The sequence below is a fragment of the Petromyzon marinus genome, chromosome 36 (assembly GCF_048934315.1).
Source record: "Petromyzon marinus isolate PM22_M1 ecotype Great Lakes invasive population chromosome 36, UKy_Petmar_22M1.pri1.0, whole genome shotgun sequence".
NCBI lineage: Eukaryota > Metazoa > Chordata > Hyperoartia > Petromyzontiformes > Petromyzontidae > Petromyzon > Petromyzon marinus.
The window spans coordinates 7302786-7324409 of record NC_133702.1 but is presented as its reverse complement, the minus strand read 5'-3'; the positions used below and the strand labels follow the sequence as shown (position 1 = coordinate 7324409).

General features: G+C 41.3%; 1 protein-coding gene across 9 annotated transcripts in view; it reads left to right on the top strand.

Moving 5' to 3' along the window:
* The window catches only part of LOC116949346 (ERC protein 2-like), a 176894-nt gene that overhangs the window by 18572 nt on the left and 136698 nt on the right, over window positions 1–21624 (top strand). For 7 of the 9 annotated variants that reach the window (XM_076072069.1, XM_076072068.1, XM_076072070.1 and 4 more), the window contains exons 7-9: window positions 14514–14588; window positions 17695–17850; window positions 20024–20119. In XM_076072069.1, the coding sequence (XP_075928184.1) occupies window positions 14514–14588; window positions 17695–17850; window positions 20024–20119 (327 nt within the window). The remainder of the gene's footprint in view (window positions 1–14513; window positions 14589–17694; window positions 17851–20023; window positions 20120–21624) is intronic. The other 2 variants (XM_076072071.1, XM_076072076.1) reach the window with 1 other exon arrangement.

The window sequence follows — 21624 nt, the reverse complement described above, 5'->3', positions numbered from 1 at the left end:
GCTGATTCCTCACCGTTCTCATGATCATTGCAACTCCACGAGGTGAGATCTTGCATGGAGCCCCAGGCCGAGGGAGATTGACAGTTATTTTGTGTTTCTTCCATTTGCAAATAATGGCACCAACTGTTGTCACCTTCTCACCAGCCTGCTTGGCAATAGTCTTGTAGCCCATTCCAGCCTTGTGTAGGTCTACAATCTTGTCCTTGACATCCTTGGAGAGCTCTTTGGTCTTGGCCATGGTGGAGCGTTTGTAATCTGATTGATTGATTGCTTCTGTGGACAGGTGTCTTTTATACAGGTAATAAGCTGAGATTTGGAGCACTCCCTTTAAGAGTGTGCTCCTAATCTCAGCTCGTTACCTGTGTGAAAGACAGCTGGGAGCCAGAAATCTTTCTGATTGAGAGGGGGTCAAATACTTATTTCCCTCATTAAAATGCAAATCAATTTATAACATTTTTGACATGCGTTTTTCTGGATTTTTGTTGTTATTCTGTCTCTCACTGTTCAAATTCAACCTACCATTAAAATTATAGACTGATAATTTCTTTGTCAGTGGGCAAACGTACAAATTCAGCAGGGGATTAAATACATTTTTACCTCACTGTATGACCGTCAAACCAACATTATTCTCAGAGTTGCAATGTAGCTAAATTAAATTCAAGACCAAATGTAATTGTGATGGGTCAATTGTGACCTGGTTGAGGCCACTAACTCACTACATTTGGGAACCCGGTTTGGTCACCCGCTTTAATTAACATGCAAATAGGAACACGAAATGTAAGACCACTTTAAAATGACGACGCTTGAATAGAATTGGAAGATAAATTTACAAATCATAGGCAGCCATCTGGAATCAAACCCAGGATCCCGACGGTGCAAGTCGCAGGCTGGAATCTCTGAGCGACCTGACCTGCCTCTCCATCAATTTAATTTGACACAAATCTTCCTAGCAACGCCACACTTGCTTGCGAGGAGACGGAGCAGCTCGATGCAGTCATTGCTGGCAGCGGCCAGGTGTGAGCCCCACGCGTGTGTAGAAAAAAGGCGGGCAGCTCAGGTTCTTAATTGGTCACTTTTTAAGAATGTTCACACTGGTTGTATTTGTGCATTGTTGGAAAGTCTGCATCTGCTCTTTTGGGAGGGCAATGTTTTGCCACACTGGGATTATTTTAGAAAAATGTGGCCACTAGTGGGATTATTTTAGAAAAATGTGGCCACTAGCCATGCTTCTTGTCATAACAACTTGAATCAGGAGAACGGGAACAAAACCTGCTGGGTGTTTGCCTTCGTGGTTTCCTGTCCCCTTGGGCTTAAGACTCCCGTCATGACGTATCTGCTCGCCTCGCAAGTTGCAGTGTCAATGGTTTATTAACTTAGGAAAAACACATTTAAAAGGCCAACATTTTTTTTATCCAGCTGCAGTATTAAGGATGCTACAAAATGAGTTTGCATCATACAATTCTCTGTTGATATTCACGACATGACCTTTATCGCAATGTCCATTTCCCATCGCTTCGTTTTTGTATTGTTTTTATGCTTTGTTCTACTTCGAGTACAAATACAGATTACTTAATCCTTCTTAAACTGCAAATCACCCGACAGAAGCCTTTCATTCGTCTTTGCATTTGTGACAATTCTTTCATAGCTATCTAGGTACAACTTTAGTTAATTGGTTTGTTATTTCGTAAGCATTTTGTCAAGAAATAAAGTAAAAAAAATGTGCGCCCACAATCGCGATATAGTGATATTTTGGATTATTGTGGCTCTTATACCGTACGACGTATTGTCCTATCGCCGTATCATCACAATGCTCGTACTTAATTGTAATGGGGTTCACCATCTAATGACATGTATTTTTAAGCTTGTAGACTTCTACACATGCTGGCAATATGGGGTACTACCACGAGACAAATCTGACTTGTCTGTCAGCCATGCCAAAGCGAGGAATGCAGTCTCACCCCTGTGGGATGTTTGCCAGGAGCTACTTTGAAGTGACCCCAACATTCCGGAGAGGGAAAGCTACTAAAAAAAAGTGTTTTTTAGATCAAGTGGATTGCCCATATTTATATTTTACATCTGTTTAGACATGATCCTGTCTTTTTGTGCGAGTTTCTGTGAGGCGTATGCAGTCTTATCTACTTATGCCTTTTCTCATGTCTGTCCAGCTGTTCTTGTCTGTCTCTATAATTTTCACCTACAAATTTTGCAATGAGCACATTTAAACATACTAAATGTCATTCGCTCATACCGCAGCAATGACATGAGGTCACATTTTGTTAAATATTGCATTGGCGATGCATATTGCAGATGTGTTGCAATGAAAATCACTCTGGGGGAAGATATGACTGATGGTCCAGACTAAGCTTCTCTTGAGAGATTGAATCTGCAACAGTCATCAGCAGAAAGGTGGACATTAAACAATATATTATATTTTGCTGAGGCTATGCTTCAGTGCAGCCTTCTTAAATTTGCTCGGCTAGGTGAGTTACAGTTTGCAATAGAGTCCAAATAAAGCAATGATTGTGTGCACGAGATAATTATCCTCTTGTTGCGCGGAGTTTAAACTTTTAAATGTACTAGAAAGCCCATGTCTACAATGTTTAATACCCACAAACATGCGTTTCAATATGCATTCGCAAATAAGAATTTTGCTTGTGCGAGCGATTCCAATATGATTGGCGATGGATTCAGACATTAAACTCGAGGGTCTTCACGTTCTTATTAAGCATCACAATGTGTGAATGATGCCACTGTGCACTGCCTGGTGAATTTAACTGTCGCTATCTATGCATCTGTGCATAATTGGTGAAATATTGACTCATTGCATGCCTAAGGTTGACCATGCACGGTACATCATTTATTCAATTAATATGAATGATCACGGATTAAACAATATTGCCAATTGTTTACTCAGGGGGGCCTCAGTGGGTCTCAAGAACGGTATTCCAGAGTGTCTTGTAATTTGGACATCTAGCCAAATGCATTAATGAGTGTTTGGCAGAAGGGAGTAATCTGGAATGCCTGGAGAGTTAACACTCCCCCACCTATACATGTACACACTCCAAAGAGATACTCCTTCGAGTCTTAGCCAATTCCACTCGTGGACTGCACCCTTTGCTTTATCGTCCTCTCCTGGTAACTCGTCGTCCCCGCAGCGCTATACCTGCAACACCTGGTATGCTTTTCACCCATCCAAGCGCTAGCCAGGCTCAATTCCTCCTCTACTTCTGAGATTGGACGAGGTCAAGCAGAGTGATGTGGTTGTACAAAAACAATGTATTTGGCAGACGACACAAGTTTTACCCTGCTGTTGGGGTTTACACATGGGGGGTTTTCGATGCTGTGGGAAATAGCATAAGAATATGAAAATAAGGAAGTCTAGCACCTGGACTTTATCAGAGGGAGTGAGTTGACAGCACGGATGGCTGAGGAAAGGGAGTTCCAGATAATGGGGGGTCAGCAGAAGAGAAGGAGCGATCTACTTGAGCAAAGGTTGACTGGAGACTGAAATATAAAGCCTTAGTTCCTGGAGAAGTAACTGATGTGGGCACTTTGGTTTGTCAGAGAAATACAGCTTATAAGTGAAGTGATTGCAATCGCAGAGATTTACCTGGCTTGACATGTCCAGCACATAATCCTAATGTATTATTTTAAATGGAAGAATAACTCGCTAAAAATGTAATCAACATGACCTTCGCTTTCTTCACGTAGTTTTACATACATAATGTATATCATAGTGATTTTAATCAATAAGTATATTACCTGGCTCAAAGAGCCAATGTACTCATCTTGTAAATCAATGCACAATCTAGTGTACAACATTTAATATTTTCGGTGCTGAGTTTTCATGTAAACTTTTTTTAATGTTCACTGTGACCCATTTGGCTTGTCGGCCACACCTCAACCTTAAGCCTCTGGAACAAAGCACAAATATAACAACGGCGTAAGTCATACCAGGTGTATAAATAGTGGGTGGCATCAACATCCCATTGCAGACCCTGTTCGTTGGTGTGCTCGCCACGTTCTGGTTTTAAGACGGCAGATGGCAGTATGACGCCGAGTTTGGAGCCAAAGTTACAATCAGCAGTTGCAGAAAATCACCAATTTGCCTGGCTCTTGTTGGTGACATGTTCGCAGCTGTTGTAATTAACCGTGAACAGTTTGGCTACCAGGGTGCAAGTTGCGGTGCATTTTATTGAGTCTTGCATCGCAAAGACGTGCTACTGGCTTTGGCAACCCTGCAAAATCGTGCGTACATTTCCTTCATTTAAACTAGCTGAGAGCTCATTGAGACATCAAGCCTCTCTTGCGAAGGAGAGCTATGTATTCCCTACGTAATCGCACTTTTTGCACCGCATTTAGATCATTTCATTTGGGATGCGGGGGCTATTTATTTTGGCTTTTTCCGCTTTTAATTCTGTGCCCTCTGGAATTCTGATTTTTTTTTTTACAATTAATAATTCTTCAAATTCATAAGTTGATGAAAATTATTCTCTCACTTTTCACATTTAAAATAATAGGCTTCAGAGCTGCCACGCATAACAAAATTATGATTTTTTTCACATCGTTTCACTGGTTCAGTGAACAGATCTACTTGAATGTTTTTTTAATTTTTTTAAAGAACCTTCAAGGACTACGGCTGCTGTTAATCCTGAGCACTGTTGGCAGCTTGCGTTAATTTGTGTGCACAACCACATCACTGCCAGACCTCCCAGCCTGCACTGATTTGAGCCAGGCACCAAACAGTTGGCAACACAAGACATTAATTATAGTAAGCGGAAATTACATAAATTACAATATGACTAATGATTTGTGTGAGCTGTATGGACCATAGACTTTGGGTTGTTTAGATTTTTGTTACATAGCGCAAGAGTTGAAAATCTCAGAAAGACATGCACGGTGTTTTTTTGTAAGTTAAGAAAACATTTTTAAAATTGATCAAGGCTGGCACATTTTGTGAACCAAACAAATCTTCGCTGTGGTTGTTTAACAAAGACTCAAAGGTCCGAGAATTCAGCTGATGATAAAAATGTCTCATTTTGTCTCGTTTCCAATAGCGCGGAATTCCCGCTGTGAGTTTGCTCGCTGCAGGGATCCTCTCCATACTCATCATTCTTGGATGAGTGAAGCTAATCCATGGGGAGATATCTCTACATTGCATTTGTATTAGAGGTATGAGCAAAATGACGCTAAGCTGTTGCAGATAAACCCGGCTAAGCTGTCAGCCCTGCCTATTATATTGCTGCAATGCAGGACTCGCATTGATTTAATTTAGTAGGTATTGTTGCATACATTATCTCTGCGAGGTCCATTGCAAAAAAATTGCACATTACAGTGTGTATTTAGTTTTGATTGAAATGTCAAATATATAAGCAAGGCTGCTTTGCTTACACTTGCATTGTCATTATCTTCACATGCCACATAGTGTCGTGATTAATGGCGTAAAATAATTTGCCGGGTATCATTATTTGTTGGTTTGCTTATGTAATGAGTTTTTTTTATTATGTTATTATTGTAAACTAGGGGTTGTTCAGGTGCCCCTAGTTTACAATAATAACATAGGTGCCCCTGAACAACCATTTACGGCCTTCGTCCAGGAAAGTCACAAAAAATTGCACATGAACGACGCATTCACGCAAGCACCCGATGCTCCGTTTTGAAGTTTTAAAATGAAACATCTTTGAATTGTATTATGTTTTTAATTAGATCATTTTATTTCTTCATTAAAAGCTTATATCATTTTACATCTGGAAGACTTAATTTAAAAGGACATTTTGTGTGAATTTTCTCTCGTCGTTAAGTAGATGGCCTTGCTGGGGGTTCGGTTCGATGCGGACTTTCACCTGCTTGGGATTGCGGGATCGAGATAAGGCGACATAGAGCTGGCCGTGCGAGAAGACCGCCGTCTGCAGATCGATTCCAACGTAATCGAACGTCTGTCCCTGCGCCTCCGTCGTTCATGCAGGGGGCACGTAGGTTTGCAGTGCCCCCTGCATGAAAACGACGGAAAGTGCAGCGTTCATCACAGATAGATAAAGTTGTGCGCTTATATATTGTAAATTTTCCAATACTGTGAGTTTCCTAGACATTCAGATGCCATACAGGGACTCTTCTGCTTACGAACATTTGAATTATGGACTTTCAAAGATACGAACAAGCATGTCCGTATGTCCAGTTGCCTGGCGGTGGTGGCATCCACATCTGCAGAACATGAAGAACCAGTGGCATCTACATCTACAGGAGATTATACAACCTTTAAAGCCATTCCCCGTGTTTAGTGTACATGCCGTATAACACGTATAGCATCGACAGGAGTATATTTGGACGTGCGAACAAATCGACTTACGAATAGACCTCTGGAACCTAACACGGACTACTCTTACATGAGTTTACCTTCTTGAGTTATTTTGCTGAACGGCAGGGTCCATGGCACGTGGCTTAAATCTTCAGCGATCAAAACCGACTCGACTGGAGTGTTCTTGATCCCATATTTTCTAGGTAAGGATGGTTGAGGTGACATCACCACACAGTTGCATTTTAACATTATATCGACAATGAAACGATGCATTTGGAATAATCTCACTGGCAGCAATACATTTGGAGTGCAGACTCTCAGAATGTTTTGTATAGTGGCAGATAGATTCAAGATCAACAGATGGTCTTGTTTTAGTGTTAGCAGTAAACCAGGTTTGTCATAAAGGGAGAGAGTCTGTGCTGTGATCACATTTACCCAGCTTTCCAAAACCCTTAAAAACAGCAAATATTTAACATCACAAGTGTTGCAGTGTTTTCCTGTTGTAAAAAAAATAGTTATGATGCTTTTGTTTATTTCTGTTTATGTTTTTTTTGCAACCTTAAGCTGTAATAAAAGCTAAAGCAACATGACAGTAAAACTATTTGCCAATTGGCAGACGGCATTAAAATATGAAAATTTCAGCGCACTAGCATGTTTTGCATTTGTTTGGTAATAAAATGTAGGTGCGTAGTATTCCTTACGTATTTATTTACACATGTACATGAGCAGGGCCCTATACATAAAGCAAAGTGTTACACCATCCTCAGGGCATTGCTTAATATATTGACGTATTTTAAGGTCTGTAAGTGAACAAACTTAATCTCTAGTACCCGTGCGCCCAAGAATTTGTTGGGCTGACCGCTTTCTGTTATTAAAGCTAATTGCCTTGTATCCTGCACGCTCGGCACTTATTGGCGACTCGCAAGTGTTGGAAATGGCACGGGCCGGGAAAGACCATGGCCCCCAGGTGAAGGGAAAGGTACAGCTTTCCCATGGGGAGCAGCCAGCCGCCGTGTTACAAACCCGTCTCAGTTCCCGTCCCGTCTTGTGCGTAAAAGCCCCGCTGAGATGATATGTTTGGAATAATTATCTGAGGATCGGGCGTCACTGCTAGGAATGCAGCCGCCTTCGGGGGTGGGGGTAGAGGGGGGGGTCCCAGCATTCACCTCCAAATCCTTCTGCGCAAAAGTGCCCCTTGCCAAGATCAGCAGCGGAGTCGAGTTTCAGGCTTCGCCGCTACCTTTCCAAACATGCCTCTGTCTGAGAGTGCTCCCCGGCCGCGTCCATGCCCGGTGCCATTATTAAATTATCAAAACTGTAAATCACGCATCGCAGTTGATTTCGTACCGTTGGGACGCCTGATTAGGCCGGTGTTCTGTGTGCGTTATGGCGAAGTTATTCCGTGAGCGGAGCCTGAATGCCGCAGCGGAGCGGAGTTGGGTCTCGTTGCATGCAAATCCTGGGATTATTGCTCAGCTCCCATTGGCAGTGATGCATGCTCGCGGCCCTGTTTATTGCTTGTGAGTGTTGTGTTGGGGAATGGTGTTGGTGGTGGGGTTTGCTCCCCAATATTTGTTTCCCGCCAGTGATGCACAACATTGGTGGCAATTTTTCTATGAATTTCGCCTGGACCGCCTGTTTCGTTGACTTGGTCAATGTAACGTGGAGATCAGAAATTATGGAGACAGAGGCAACAGCCACACACTGCCTCGTATTTGTTGAGCCTGACTAACATGCACACGTGCAGCCCGTCAGTCAATCCGTGGGTCATGGGGTTTATTTGACCATTCTTCCCCATACTGGCCTTATACGGGTCAGGGAAAGCGGGCGAGGATAGGCTTTGGAGTAGAGTATAGCAGAACATTGCATTTTTCTGAACTGCCCTTAGCTGGTCTCACAGCAGCCTACAACGCCTGGTTTATACACGGTGGTCACCCATTCAAGCACTATCCATGCTCCAACCTGCTTAGCTACCGAGACCTACCGGGATCAGGCGTATTCCAAGTGCTTTGGCCATACGTTTTGATTTAATAGATGCTCACTCGTAACAAAAGGGTTTCTTAGTCTCAGTGGGCTCTCACCTGTGTTTTATTGTGTATATCAGGAATTGTGCAACTTTTTGCGACAAGTATAATTGCGCTGTACAACATTTATCTGCACTTGCAGTGACTCCACATTTGCTCGTGCTGTTGTTGCCAGAGTGTGTCCATGGGCTGCATGATTGTATTTTAAACCAAGCGAACCATGACTCTCTCATGCCACTCTCATCACAATTTGACAAACCAGAATAGCAGACTGCCTTAGCATGACCTTTGTCGGAAAAGACATTGCCCTTCTACGTGACTTTACCGAAAGAACCAAGGATATGAATTCCTGCAGTCACGAAAGCTTTAAATAAAAAATAAACAAACTAATCAAATGCTTACAGCCGCTATCAGCTCAAGGGGCCCCAAAGGAAAAAAAAATAGGGGTTGGCCAAATCGCAGCTTATCGTCTAATAATATTCTAATCCTAATAATCATATAGAATAATCTTGGTTCTTTCGGTAAAGTCACGTAGAATGGAAATAAAATAATAAAAATAAAACATAATAAAATAAGATTCTCACGACGTTTCCAGGCCATCCACATATACAAACACTGAGACAATTTCAACCGAGAAGATGGATTCTGGCATAGTAACCATTGGAAAGATGTTATAAACCATTTCGGTTCTTAAATGATTGTATTTTACGGTGACCTTCAGACCGCAGTCCATTCGCTGGCACTGCCTTTCACACAACGGTCAACGGTATGGTTTATAGCATGTGGTATAGTAATAAATAGTATAACATTGTAATGTTTAACATAATTCATAAGGCAATATATAGTATCGTAATTGTATAGTGAATATACAGCAGTGTGGTATATAGTAGGGTTGATAGAATAAGACAGTGTAATGTTACAACTCTAATATTTTATAGTCTAAAGAATAGGGTAGTGTATAGTAACGCATTGTATAATTCAAAGGTGGAATTTTGTCTATGGATATGATATTATACCATGTAGTTTAGATTGGAAGGTATAAAATTGTATTGTATTGTATAGTAGTCCAGTTTATAGCATAGTTATAACGCAACACAGGACAGAGCAGCACACCTTGGCTGTTCTTTTCTTTTTCTGTGTTACCAGCCGCCACCCTCCTCCGACCCGGTGGTGGTGCTGGGTAACATGCTAATTCATGTTAATTTATGTTAATTCCGCCCACACAGCTTAAAAGACGCGGTCCTTGCTTGGCAATGTTCACTCAAGCGCTGTCTTCTGGACAGTCCTGTTTATTCACCTGAAGAAGGCTACTTGTGTTGTGGCCGAAACGTCATGATAATTTTTATTTTATTATGTTTTATTTTTATTATTTTATTTCCATTCTACGTGGTGACTTTACCGAAAGAACCAAGAAGATGAATCCCTGCAGTCACGAAAGCTTTAAATCGAAACATATAGAATAAATTAACATAATATATAATTAGTCTATCTCATCCCTATATTGTCAGCTTCTCTCATCTGTCTCGTGTCTGTCATTCTTACATTACTACACCTGTCTTGTTTGTATATCTCTCCTCTCATCTGATTAGAGCTCTACCGTTTGTCCACGTTTCTTCTAACTACATCTTTCTCTCAGCTACATCTCTTCTCTCATGTCATTGGGAGTTGAAAGGTGCAGGTGACCCCAAAGACAGCTTCTGCTTGGCGCCTCCAATTGGCAATTACCACCACCACATTTCCTTTAAATCTGAACGTGTGACAATTGTAATAGTGGGACATGCATTACTCACATTTGCATATAACGCTGCCATTATCTGAAAGTTGCGTCAATAATAATAATAATTAAATAATTTGCAAGGCGCACAAATTTCACCAAACTGACAACGCGTTGTTCGATTGGGAACTTGTTTTGCCTGGGACAGTTCTCAGCGCCGCACTTTTTTGGAAGAAATAACATTTCGTATTAATTATGCTTTTACGTGAAATCACACCGCAGTTGACATTTTCTGGAGAAAAAGAAGGTTACTCTGGTATTTGTAAGCACAACACTGGCCAGAAACAGAGTGCGCTTTTCATGCCGGGAAAGTTGAGAAAGTGCCGTGTCAAAATGCATTAGTGTGATAAATTCAAGGATATTACTGTAGCACACTCAAAACGGCCTGATATTTTTGCTTATTCTGATGTCTAAGTAAACGGTAAGGCTGTGGGGCCACACACACTTGTGATAACATTGCTTTGTTGTGTGTAGATTGGTAAATAATGATAACGGTGGGACTTTACAGAATTTGTCATGTGATGTTTTCTTGTTGTGCAGCATTCTGTCACCTTACACTTTCGTCAAAACAATCGTCTTGATTTGTTTTGGTAAACTTGAAAAAATTCCCAACTATTTTGCATTTTTTTTCATAAATGTGACATTATCATGTGTGAAAGTACAAGCCATGTTATCAAGCTGTAGGCACTTCCTGTTTGAAATCAAACCACAAGAGTAAACCCATGCATTAATTAGTAATAAAACATATTGTTTGAATTGCACTTTGGTAACATTCCTTGTTTTTTTTTGCAGCCTGGTTTGAGATGCTGCGGAGAGATTCAATTTAATTTCGCGATTGCGCGCTGTCGTGGTGCTTGTTTTGGATGCTTGTTTTACAATTTCCTTTTTAGAGACGCCACACATTTGATTGTGCATGGGAGCTGCAAGGAAGAGTTTCTGCGTGTCTCGTGCCAATCTGATAAATGTTACTGATTGGCTTCGTTTTGGCGAGCCCATCGCTATTGATTTGTGTGTGGCTTTTGTGGCTCGTTAAGTTGAGGTTTTCTTTCCAAATATTATTGAATGCATGCTGATTAGAATGAAAAAAAAGCACATATATAATATTGCCTGTGGCAATCCCATGATTAATTCCACTTTTAAGAACACATTAATTAATGCATGTATTCATAAATTAATATACAGATAAGTAAATTCATAAATTAGTTCGTAAAATGAATGCCTTCACATTTACACTTGTGGGTCTTTGTAAGTACTGCTGAATTTTTAATTGAGGAATCACTACTTATAGACGTATTGCCATATTATGTGCTGTAAACAAACTGACACAAGTTGCATAGGATTTACTCATGCAATTTCATTCTCTGAGAACCCAGCGTTAACCTTTGCTTTGAACAATAAAGATGGCACTCTGTGTAGCTCACCCAAGTGTTCTTGGTTGTACCGAACGTTCGGCATGATGTTTCTACATTTTTCTCCGCATGCTGGAAGCTGCTTTAGGAACTGATTTGAGTGGCTCATGTTCTCCGTCGCTTATATGGCGTTGCTGGATTTCGCTGGTGTTGCCCGTTCTTGACGCCGATTGGCACAGCTCTCCTGAGGTAGTTGGCCGATTTTGTTTTTGCTTCATCTGGCAGGGATTTCTGAGCCAACTGTGAGCCATTCAGTTCAATTCCTGAAAAAAATCTCTCGACACATGGAGCAAAACGTCGGACGTCATACTGAACAGAATGCAGTCCAATCTGAAACAGATTAGAGAGCTGTACAGCAGCACACCCATGGAAAACCTCCACGATAGTATGGCAGACTTACACACCGAGCATTGAACCATTGACTTTGTGTTCCTGTGCTGTGCAATAAAATTATTTCACTTAGAACACTGGGCAGAATAGAATGTTCTTTGGCCACTGCCCTATGCTGTCTTGAAGTTCAGCTGTCTATTCTCATTCGAGGCACTGTAATGATAGTGCCACATTCATTTAGATGTGGCTGTGTTTCATGCTTGAACTGACACTATAATTTGATGGACTTCCACTAAAAACCTCAATGCAATCGGCTTCTAAATTTGCATTAGAAAATTACTCATTTGAGGGTTGTTCAGCAGACCAGTCTGATTTACAGTTAGATTTTAATTCACAGCAATTTGCTTTTCTACAATGATGATTGACTGCAACCCACACAGATTGCAAGCACAACTGTTGTCCATGCAGATTTATTAATCACATTTGCCACGAACCACGTTTTAATTTCAATGAAAATGAATGTCTAAAATATAAAGTCCATGCCGTTTAACCCATTAATTTTGGGAGTAGTTGTGACCGCAGCATTTTTTGTCTTACATTTGTAGCTGCTTGTGCATTCAGTTCACTTGTATTGCTAAGCAAACAGCATTATAACACATTATTGGATTTTGTTTTATCCAAGCAACAATGAAATAGTTTTTCTGAATTATAAATGGGCAACCATGATGAAATTAAACCAGTCCAGAATTATGACGCTCATGGTTACACCGCCGCAGTTTTAAGACAGTGGTTTTCTATCAACTGAGATTTAATTCAGTCCAATATATTGTTCATGATATGACAACAGTATTTGGATATCATATTAGATTATATTTCTCGCATTATTTGTGTGTAAAGAAAATCGACAGAGCTTTTATATGACCTTGTCTTTTTTCTTCGCTTCATTGCTGCTTGCTCTTATATCCTTGGAATCAAACTCGAGCAATTAAAACTGTAACACCTCTCAATGTACAGAAAGTAATATTGCTTTGTAAGTGGGATAACTTACTTAACATTGTCTCGCTGAAATATTTGTTCTTACAAAAAAGATATTAGTTTTTATTAATCTGCTGTTACTATTTTAATTTAAAGGGAATATATATGTTCCAAATTCAAGGAAAAATCATATTCCATTCTGTAAACCATTTTCATGTAAATCTAACGTTTGATGTTCCAGTGAAGATATTTTCAAAGCCTTTACTTTTGTTTTGATGTAGCGGGCATCCTTGTTTTGCCATATAGCATTTTACATTTAAATCACATTTGCAATTCGGTCGTTTAACCCCTCGTTATTTCACGTTTTACTGATCCATTATTACATATAAGGGCTCAATATAAGTGTTGGATTTTGAGAAATAAGTCTCATAATTACATTATCCTCCATGGGACTTGCAGGTAATGCCTTGCCTTAAAAGAGAAATATATGTGCCCGTCAGGCAAAACACTCCAAAGTTAATGATGTCTATTTTCTCAATCCAGACTTTCATATGTTAGGCACACGCCCAGATTTGCCAACACTAGGCTTCACACGGTGAAGATAGTTACTCCTTTATATAAAATACCATAATTCTTTTTTGAAATTGTGAAAGCAATGTTTTGTAATTTCCTTCTCACTTTGTTTTTACCTCGCGGTTCATATTTTTTTTATTATTACAACATTACTTTGTCCTGCAGAAACCATTGCAGTTTATAAACCATGTGGGTTTAAGTCGTGAATCATTGCTTGCTCTTTCATTATTTCAGTTCAGCTATCTTTACTGATGGGCATTAATGATGAAATGGAGGCTCAAATGTTGGTATAAGAAATTAATGAACTTGGTCATTCTTTATTTTTTGTCGTGCTCCCTGTTCATGCATTGTTGTGTGTGAGACTCTGCAAGCGAAGCAGCCCGGACAATTAAATAGATAGAGCATGAAATATTTGAATGATATCTGGACACAATTTAGATACATTATTGAGTCATAAAGCACTGACAAATGGAGGATTGTTGGAGCAGCTGAACAGATGCCATGTCTGAGCACATTCGCTGAAGAAACAGTAAAGACAGTATTTTGCCACAGCAAGGCTGTGATATGTGAAAATCTATTTTGAAGCGACGGTAATGCAATTCAGATGCTGCTGAACTTGCCACTCTCTGACCCGTTTGGGCATCCCCAAGGAAACGGACCAACGGATAATACGACTGACGGACGTCACGTCACTCGAGCTGCGCCTGATTTGCTCTCACGCGCTGGATGCTGTCATAATACGGGAGAGCTCAATGCTGCCGTTCCAAACATCCATCAGGGGTTTTAGTCTGAACCCGCACTTGAACGATTCACACGGATGACCATGAAGCTCCATTTGAAACGCCGTTCAAACCATTAACTCTGAAGGTTCGCCCGGAAGACGGCGGTGCCGAAGGGGTTAATTCGAGTACTATTCAGTCTACATATTTATTGGGCTGGGACTAGATTCCGTGCGATGCAGGCTAGAGGGAGCCTCACCGTGGCAACAGTAACCCAGCAACCGCTGCGCCAACTGTACGGTGATATCCGGCGCGATCATTTTGCCGTGCTATGAGAACGAGCGGGAGCCGGCTCGGAGGGGAGGGAGCAGCATGAGCCGCCGCGCTTACTTCTACCGTGTCCCTCCTCCACAGGAGCTGCAGAGGAGAGGGGACGGGCCCTCTGAACCTGGCAAGACCAAGGCCCTCCAGACAGTCGTAGAGATGAAGGTGCGTGCAGTTTTTTTTTCCTGCGCTATCTCTGCACTAATTTTTTTGCAAATATCCACGTTAATTTATATAACGTTAGATTGATTTTATGTTAAATATGAACTCGATTTGTGTTAACTTGGTGCCCTGGATGGATTGTTGCTTTGTTTTTTTTTTACTTTGTGTCAATTTAAAAATTCATTCATTTTTTAATATCTCTTGCCTAGATTATCAGATGCATTTATGTTAGCGGTGTTGTTGCCTTAAGCAATATGCATGTTGTATTTGATTGCAAATTAGTTGGTTAAATGGACTGGTTAGAACACATTTATTGTTTATTAGGCGATATTCACATCTTTGTGTATATACCATCTCCTCCCACATTCATGTCTTCAACATAATCAAGTTAATGACTGAAGTGTAGTCACTCTCTATGAAGCTGTTTCAATGAAAAAAAAAGCAGTCAAATGCACCCTACAGTTATTTAATCCAGCACCTGCTTCCACAACACGTCTCAGAGGCTTTGGTGGTTTCTCACAATTCAAAATAACCATCCGGATGCTCACCAATGGAATGCACAGTGTTAAGACCAGTCGGCAGCAGTTATTTTTTATTTAATTGTATTTATGCTTTTCAACAACAGTACAATACCAAAGTATACACACAGTGGGAAATTGGTGAGAGGCAGAATCTTTACTTTCCATGGGTTTTTACAATTCAGTTTCTTGCCATTCGGATATGTTATTCCAGCTGCAATGCCGCGCAGTCTGCACATGACAGCAGATAACAGTGGGCAGCTCATCTGCGCCGAAGTTCAGCCAGTTGATTCCTGATTCTAAGGTGTTGGATTCGAACTCGCTTTGAATGTTGTGGCAGGAGAACCTTGTTGCATTGTCGTCGTGTTTAAACTGAGCACCAACAATAAGCGCAGTTTCTACTATTGCTTAAAAATGCCCTCCATTTAGTGGCACGAAAAATTTCTGAGGATTCCTCTACCTGCTCTGAATGCAGAAAATGAATCTCGAGTAACGGCCGCTGCATCGTAAAAAAACCCCGTGCAGTTTGAACGTCTGCATTACGTAATGCGACGCAGCCTTTGCTGTTGAAGTTATCGCAGAGGTGCCTGTCTTTTTACCGTCATTTTGCAAGCGTGTTGTGTTCGTAAGCACGCGTGCGTAATGTAAATGTGCATTTTAAGGACTTGACGTCACTTGAAATATTCACTGGATGCTGTGCCCATGCACGCTTCCTTTTCACAGCTGTTTCCATGGTGAAAAAGTCAAAATCCACGTGTTTCTTTAAAGTAAATGCCACGTGGGCATTGTCAAATTTTTGAGCAGCGCACTGTGGTCAACAGTAAATGGGCACATTAACTTATCAAAAGCCCACCTGCTTTGAACACCGTTTGTAAAATACTGCACCCTTTTAAAAGAGCAATAGTTTAAAGTGAATTCAACAGGTGTGCTCGCTTATTTTGTGCGCATAAATATGAATGGCTAACTTTTTGGCTTGATGACGAGCTTATTTTGCAACTGCAAAGTATGATGTGAAAAGTAAGTAAAGTTTAGGTATTCCAAAATGTGAAAAAATAGAGGTCTATCATCTTTGCAGCGGGGTTAAAATTAAATCCACTCTAAATTCAGATTATGGTATTATGTACTTATATTTAGACCAACGAACACAGATCCTGATGTATCCACATGGAAGTTCATAGTAATTTATATACAAATTTTTCGCTGGTTATTTACCAATGACAAGTACATCGCATTTGTAGAGGCAGCAGACCTTGAACTGAACACTTTGTATTGTCTGCTGGAGAAAAATCACCATCTTCCTTTATACAAATGGGATAATAATTCAGAGAAAGTAGCGTTTTAAAGATTGCTGTCTGCCGAATGAGGGATTAGAGGCAAGGCTCATTGCAGCCATTAATTTGAACACTCAGGTGTTTCATTCTCCATTAAGGGTCCTGTGGGTGGTGTCGTTATTCTATTGCTGGTTCGCTTCTGTTTGTTATTAGGCTTAGGACAAATGTGGCACCAGGGAGTATTTAATTCTGCATATTTATTTAATTAGTCCTGCAGATATATAAATTATCAGGTTGTTTTATTCAGGGATGGGTTCCTATATTGGCTGCAAATTCTCATGGGATCTGTTTTGTTTTCAGTATTAAAAGTGCGTTTTGTCATGTGAATAAAAAATGCTCTGCCGGCAAGACTCAGAACTTTTGCTCATTGACGAATTACTAAAACGTTTAAAAAATAAATAAGTTTTAATCTGTTCTGAAAAAAATTGAGGCTCATAAGTCTTTTAAGGCATAATTGCTCGGACACAGTCTGCAAGCAGATGCGCACAATGACGTGATGTTAATCCCTTCAGTGTTGCAGCACACCCTATGACCAAATCACCCACATTGGACTGTTTGAATGGTTGACTAATTTGTAAAAACAGGTTTTCATAGGGCTGCGGAGGCTTCGTGGTGGGTACCAGAGAATAGTGCAACAACATCTATTGTTATATCGTGCTTTTTAGACTTAAAAACTTTCGTGACTGCAGGAATTCATATTCTTGGTTCTTTCGGTAAAGTCATGTAGATAGAAAACAAAAATGAAAATTAATATTTTCTTTTCATTCCACCTGAAGAAGACCGCTTGTGTTGCGATCTAAACGTCGTGGGTTTTTTGCTCTTGATTTTTGTTTTCTATCTACGTGACTTTACCGAAAGAGCCAATAATATGTCGTGCTTCCATGCTCCCACGTATATGCTCCCCATCTTCGCCAACACGCACTGACCATCGTGGTGAAGTACGGTCAGATGGCCCTAACTCGACCCGCGCGGGCGTGGCGCGGTCCTCATCCAGCAGTGGAGTGACAAAAGGGCCTGTACGTGCACATGCTGAAGCAGCACGTCGCAGCAGTCCAGAATGCCCCGTATCATTATGTACCCTCGCATTGTTATTGTAATGCTCAAACTCCGTGGTCCTCCCATGCGATGATGCAGGGCACCTTTGGCGCCTTGTGAGCGAAATTGCCACGGTGCGGCTGTTTTCCTTCAAGCAGCGAGACCCCTACGCATGTTTGGGTGCGGTTTAAGTTTCCCTCCTTCCCCGCTCGTTGCACTGCTCAGGATACGAAGATTGCGTCCCTGGAGAGGAACCTGCGTGACCTGGAGGATGAGGTGCAGATGCTGAAGACGAATGGTGCCCTGAGCATCGAGGAGCGAGAGGAGGAGCTGAAACAGATGGAGGTGTACAAGAGCCATTCGAAGTTCATGAAGAACAAGGTAAGGGGTCCTTGAGTGTGTGTGTGATACAAAGACAAAGACCCCCCCCCTTTATAGCCTGCACAGACTGTTGGGGCGGGCGCTGTTTGTGAGCACCTATGAAGGCCGGAACAGCACACGGGGGGATGAGTGGGCCAGCATCACGTCCGGCCGCCTTTGCCTCCCCCAGTGGCGTTGTTTACACACTGCACTGGGTACTCATTTGAGGCTGAGCTGGCCTAGGGGAGGCCCAGGACCGATTCAGACAATCGTCACTGGTGTTGACCATGAGCGAGAATTTAACTCGGGCAGCCAGGTTCGAAGCGCACTGCGTTAACCCCAACACTTCTGTTCCCCGCGTGTGTGTGATACATGCACACACACACACATGCCCGCAATTGCACACTGCACTCCTAGCATGCATGCGACTGTAACAGTGATATTGAAATTACCTCTTAACTCCCCACATGTTACCTCCATACTGCCAATGAGATCCGGCGCATTAGGACATTCTGAAACCACGGAATCTGCAAATTGAATCAATTCTCTGTTTAATCATCCGGTGGCTGTTGGCCCATTTTCCACTGATTGCCCTTTCTTACACGGCTGTAAGTGGGATGTAATGTATATCTGTGCACACAGTATGCATCCTACCAATTCCTCTTGTGATCAGAGGGTTTTTAATTGAAGGGGGAACACTGTCATGTTTTAGACGGTCTAATTTCGTTACTTTAGCTTACAGTTCTTTGTCAATCCACTGTTAGGTGAAACCTTCCTATTCTGCGTTGGCAATGGGGGTTGTTTGAGCATATTTCACCACGCTGGTCAGTTCGGGTTGGTGAATTATTGGTGTTAGCTGACTGGGAATGTTAGCTGACTGGGAATAAAACTCAAGTGACAGGGTTCTTAGGGCACTGCGCCAGCCACTGCACCATAGCAGATATAACTTTGCAAAGTTAAGTGCTCGGTGCTCCAGCTATTGAGTGCACGGGAGGCAAACGCTTTTATTGGGAATAATTTTCAGAATGGTACACAGAGCTGCATTGTTCCTCTTCCGATGTAACGCTCGACCACTTAGTTCACACGAGTGACCGATTGCTCGCAACCACAATCTTAAACAAAGCCTTAGTTATCACAATCACGAAGACGTGCAGGACTTATAACGCCTCCTCGCAAAGCATTCTGCTCACTTATTGTCCCCGACTGTTAACCGCCATATTGAGCAGCACAATATCACTTGGGAAACTGTTGGCTGATTATAATGAGCTGCAAACTGTGGCAGATTCGTTAGAAACACTTGCATCACTTGGCAATTTAGGTCACTGCCAAAGCAGCTCTTTATTGAAGCAACAGCAACATAAAACACCTGTTCGTATGCCATGTGCAGTCTTCATCACAGAGGTGAATATATTGTAAAAGCATGTAAGAACCCTTTTTTATTTTTATGTTTCAGAAAAATGTTCAGGAATTATGAAAGAGCGCACATGAAACATCACCACGCCAACTTACACATTCATCGTATCAACATTTTAGATACAAGTTATTTTATACTCTTAATTTGATATTAAATATGTATGTTGCGCTGCTTTCGCAATGTGCGTAAGCAACCACAATAATCAGGTAATATTATATTTCTTATTAACAACTATAATCACCCAGAAATGTTTGTCCGTCCCGTGCATGACGTCACTCCACATGCCGCACCCTTCCCCAATAACCATAAGCGAGTGACGTCACGCCACATGGGGCAACCCCCCCCCTCATTAATAATCATGAGCTGAACAATTTTTCTATTGAATATTTCAGATTTGCTGTAATATACACCCGTCCTTGGACGGACAAAAATGCTAGCATTAAATAATATTGCAAATAATCATTAACGATTCTTACAATTTTCTCTGGAATAAGATCCTCCAGAAAGTAAGACACACTGCAAATTTGTGCGCCTGGGTCAATCAATGTATATATACATTTGGTAACATGCATAAACACACACAACACCGATCAGATTGTTTTTAAAATACAGGGGGGGAGGAAGTGCATCTAATCCAGAGATTGTGTGGTGTGCACTCAAAAAAACACCTTTCTAATATTGTATTATTCTTTATGCGTATTTAATTTTCGTTTGCAATCTATAAAAAAGCACCACTGTGTTGCTAGAGCGTGATCGTCAGTGGCTACGAATGTTTAACAGGTTGAAAGGATGAAAGAAGATTTAGCGGTGAAAGAGGTTGAGCTGCACGAGCTGAGAAAGCGAGTTGAGAGCATTCATTCAGATCCTGGCTCTGCAGTAAGACTTGCGTACGGTTGTGGGATCTGCAAGCGACAAAGACTCTGAGGCTGGAACGATGACAATAAATGTATTCGCCCGTTGCACGGCTCATCGCAATCTAGATTCCAAAAGTTTGCCGCTGTAAGGCTTACTAAGATGCTCCTTTGCTGTAGCTTAAAAAAAAGAAATTAAAAGCCCATTGACCAAAAAGAGAGGAAATAAATGAAATAAAGAAAGGATGTTTTTGGCTCATTTTCAAAATGTGATCATTTTAATGGAAAATTGCTTGTCGGTTTTCTTTTCATGCTTGTTTATTTTTTTTCAATGTTTACACAGAGCAACTTCCGTTCGCAGTTAACAAGAAGGTTCTGTGTACCCAGCACAATGTTACGTGACTGAATACTGTGAGCTACGCAGCCCAGAAAATGGTTTCTGGCTCAAGTACAGCCGCTGCTTGCCACGTTTCCGACATTACCTCGATTTCCCGGAACTTTTTAAAATTGCGCCGCATGGCATTCGGGCTAATGTGGGCCACCAAAAGGGGGGGGGGGGGGGGTTGAGGGCGGCATTGAGCCTAAGAGCGCAATCTTGTGGCATTTGCAAGGCATAAAATGGACCTTAAAATTCTGAGCCATCCTTCCAGCTTGAGTTCTTTGGTTCAAAAGGAGTGGGGTCGTTTGCTTATTGCTGGGCTTAATTTCCTGTGAAGTCTGGTGCTTGTGCAATCAATGCAATCACCTTCTTTGATTAAAATGATTGAACGCTCTGCTTGTCTCAGCTTACGCCGATTGAATATGGTGTTGTGTAGATATATTATTCTTACTAGTTGCTGCATCAATTGCTTTGCTGACTCTTCACACTGAGCGCAGATGGTAAGGAGAAAGCCTGATCTGCATTACTTCACTTATGCAGTTTGAATAGCATGCTGTATGCTGTAAATTATGTACTTATGCATTAACCAAGACTCACCGAGTTTTATTTGACTGCTTTAAGAGCTGAATGGCATGACAACATTTTGGGAAATTAAGATAATTATCTAATTTGTTTTTAAATGGCATATTTCCTCCCAAATGTTCAGTTTAAAAGTTTAACATTATTTTATTAATTGCAAGTCAAAACATTTTCATTACTTTTTACAAGGCCACACTTGTGTTGCATTTGCCCAGAAATGCAATGCCTTGTGTGCCTCATTGTGTTGGCCAACAATTTGTCTTGAGTTTGGAAATTAAACAGCCCACACATTGAGGACATTTTTGACTCGATATCAAATTCTAAAAATATCCTTGATGGCTGCGTTTACATCTGGGTCAGCGGTGGAAGGAAATGAAAGAATATTCAGTCAGTGGTAGTTGTTTCTCCCCATTTGTAATTATCAAGGGTACTGAGCCATTGTAATTACACTGATCTTGCCTGGTTAATTTACTGGCAGAAGCTTCCGCCTAGGGAATGCGTCTGCAGCCTGCAGAGATTTATCTCTGATTACTCGCTCTCTCCTATCGGTCCTAGCGCTTTGGGGATTTAAT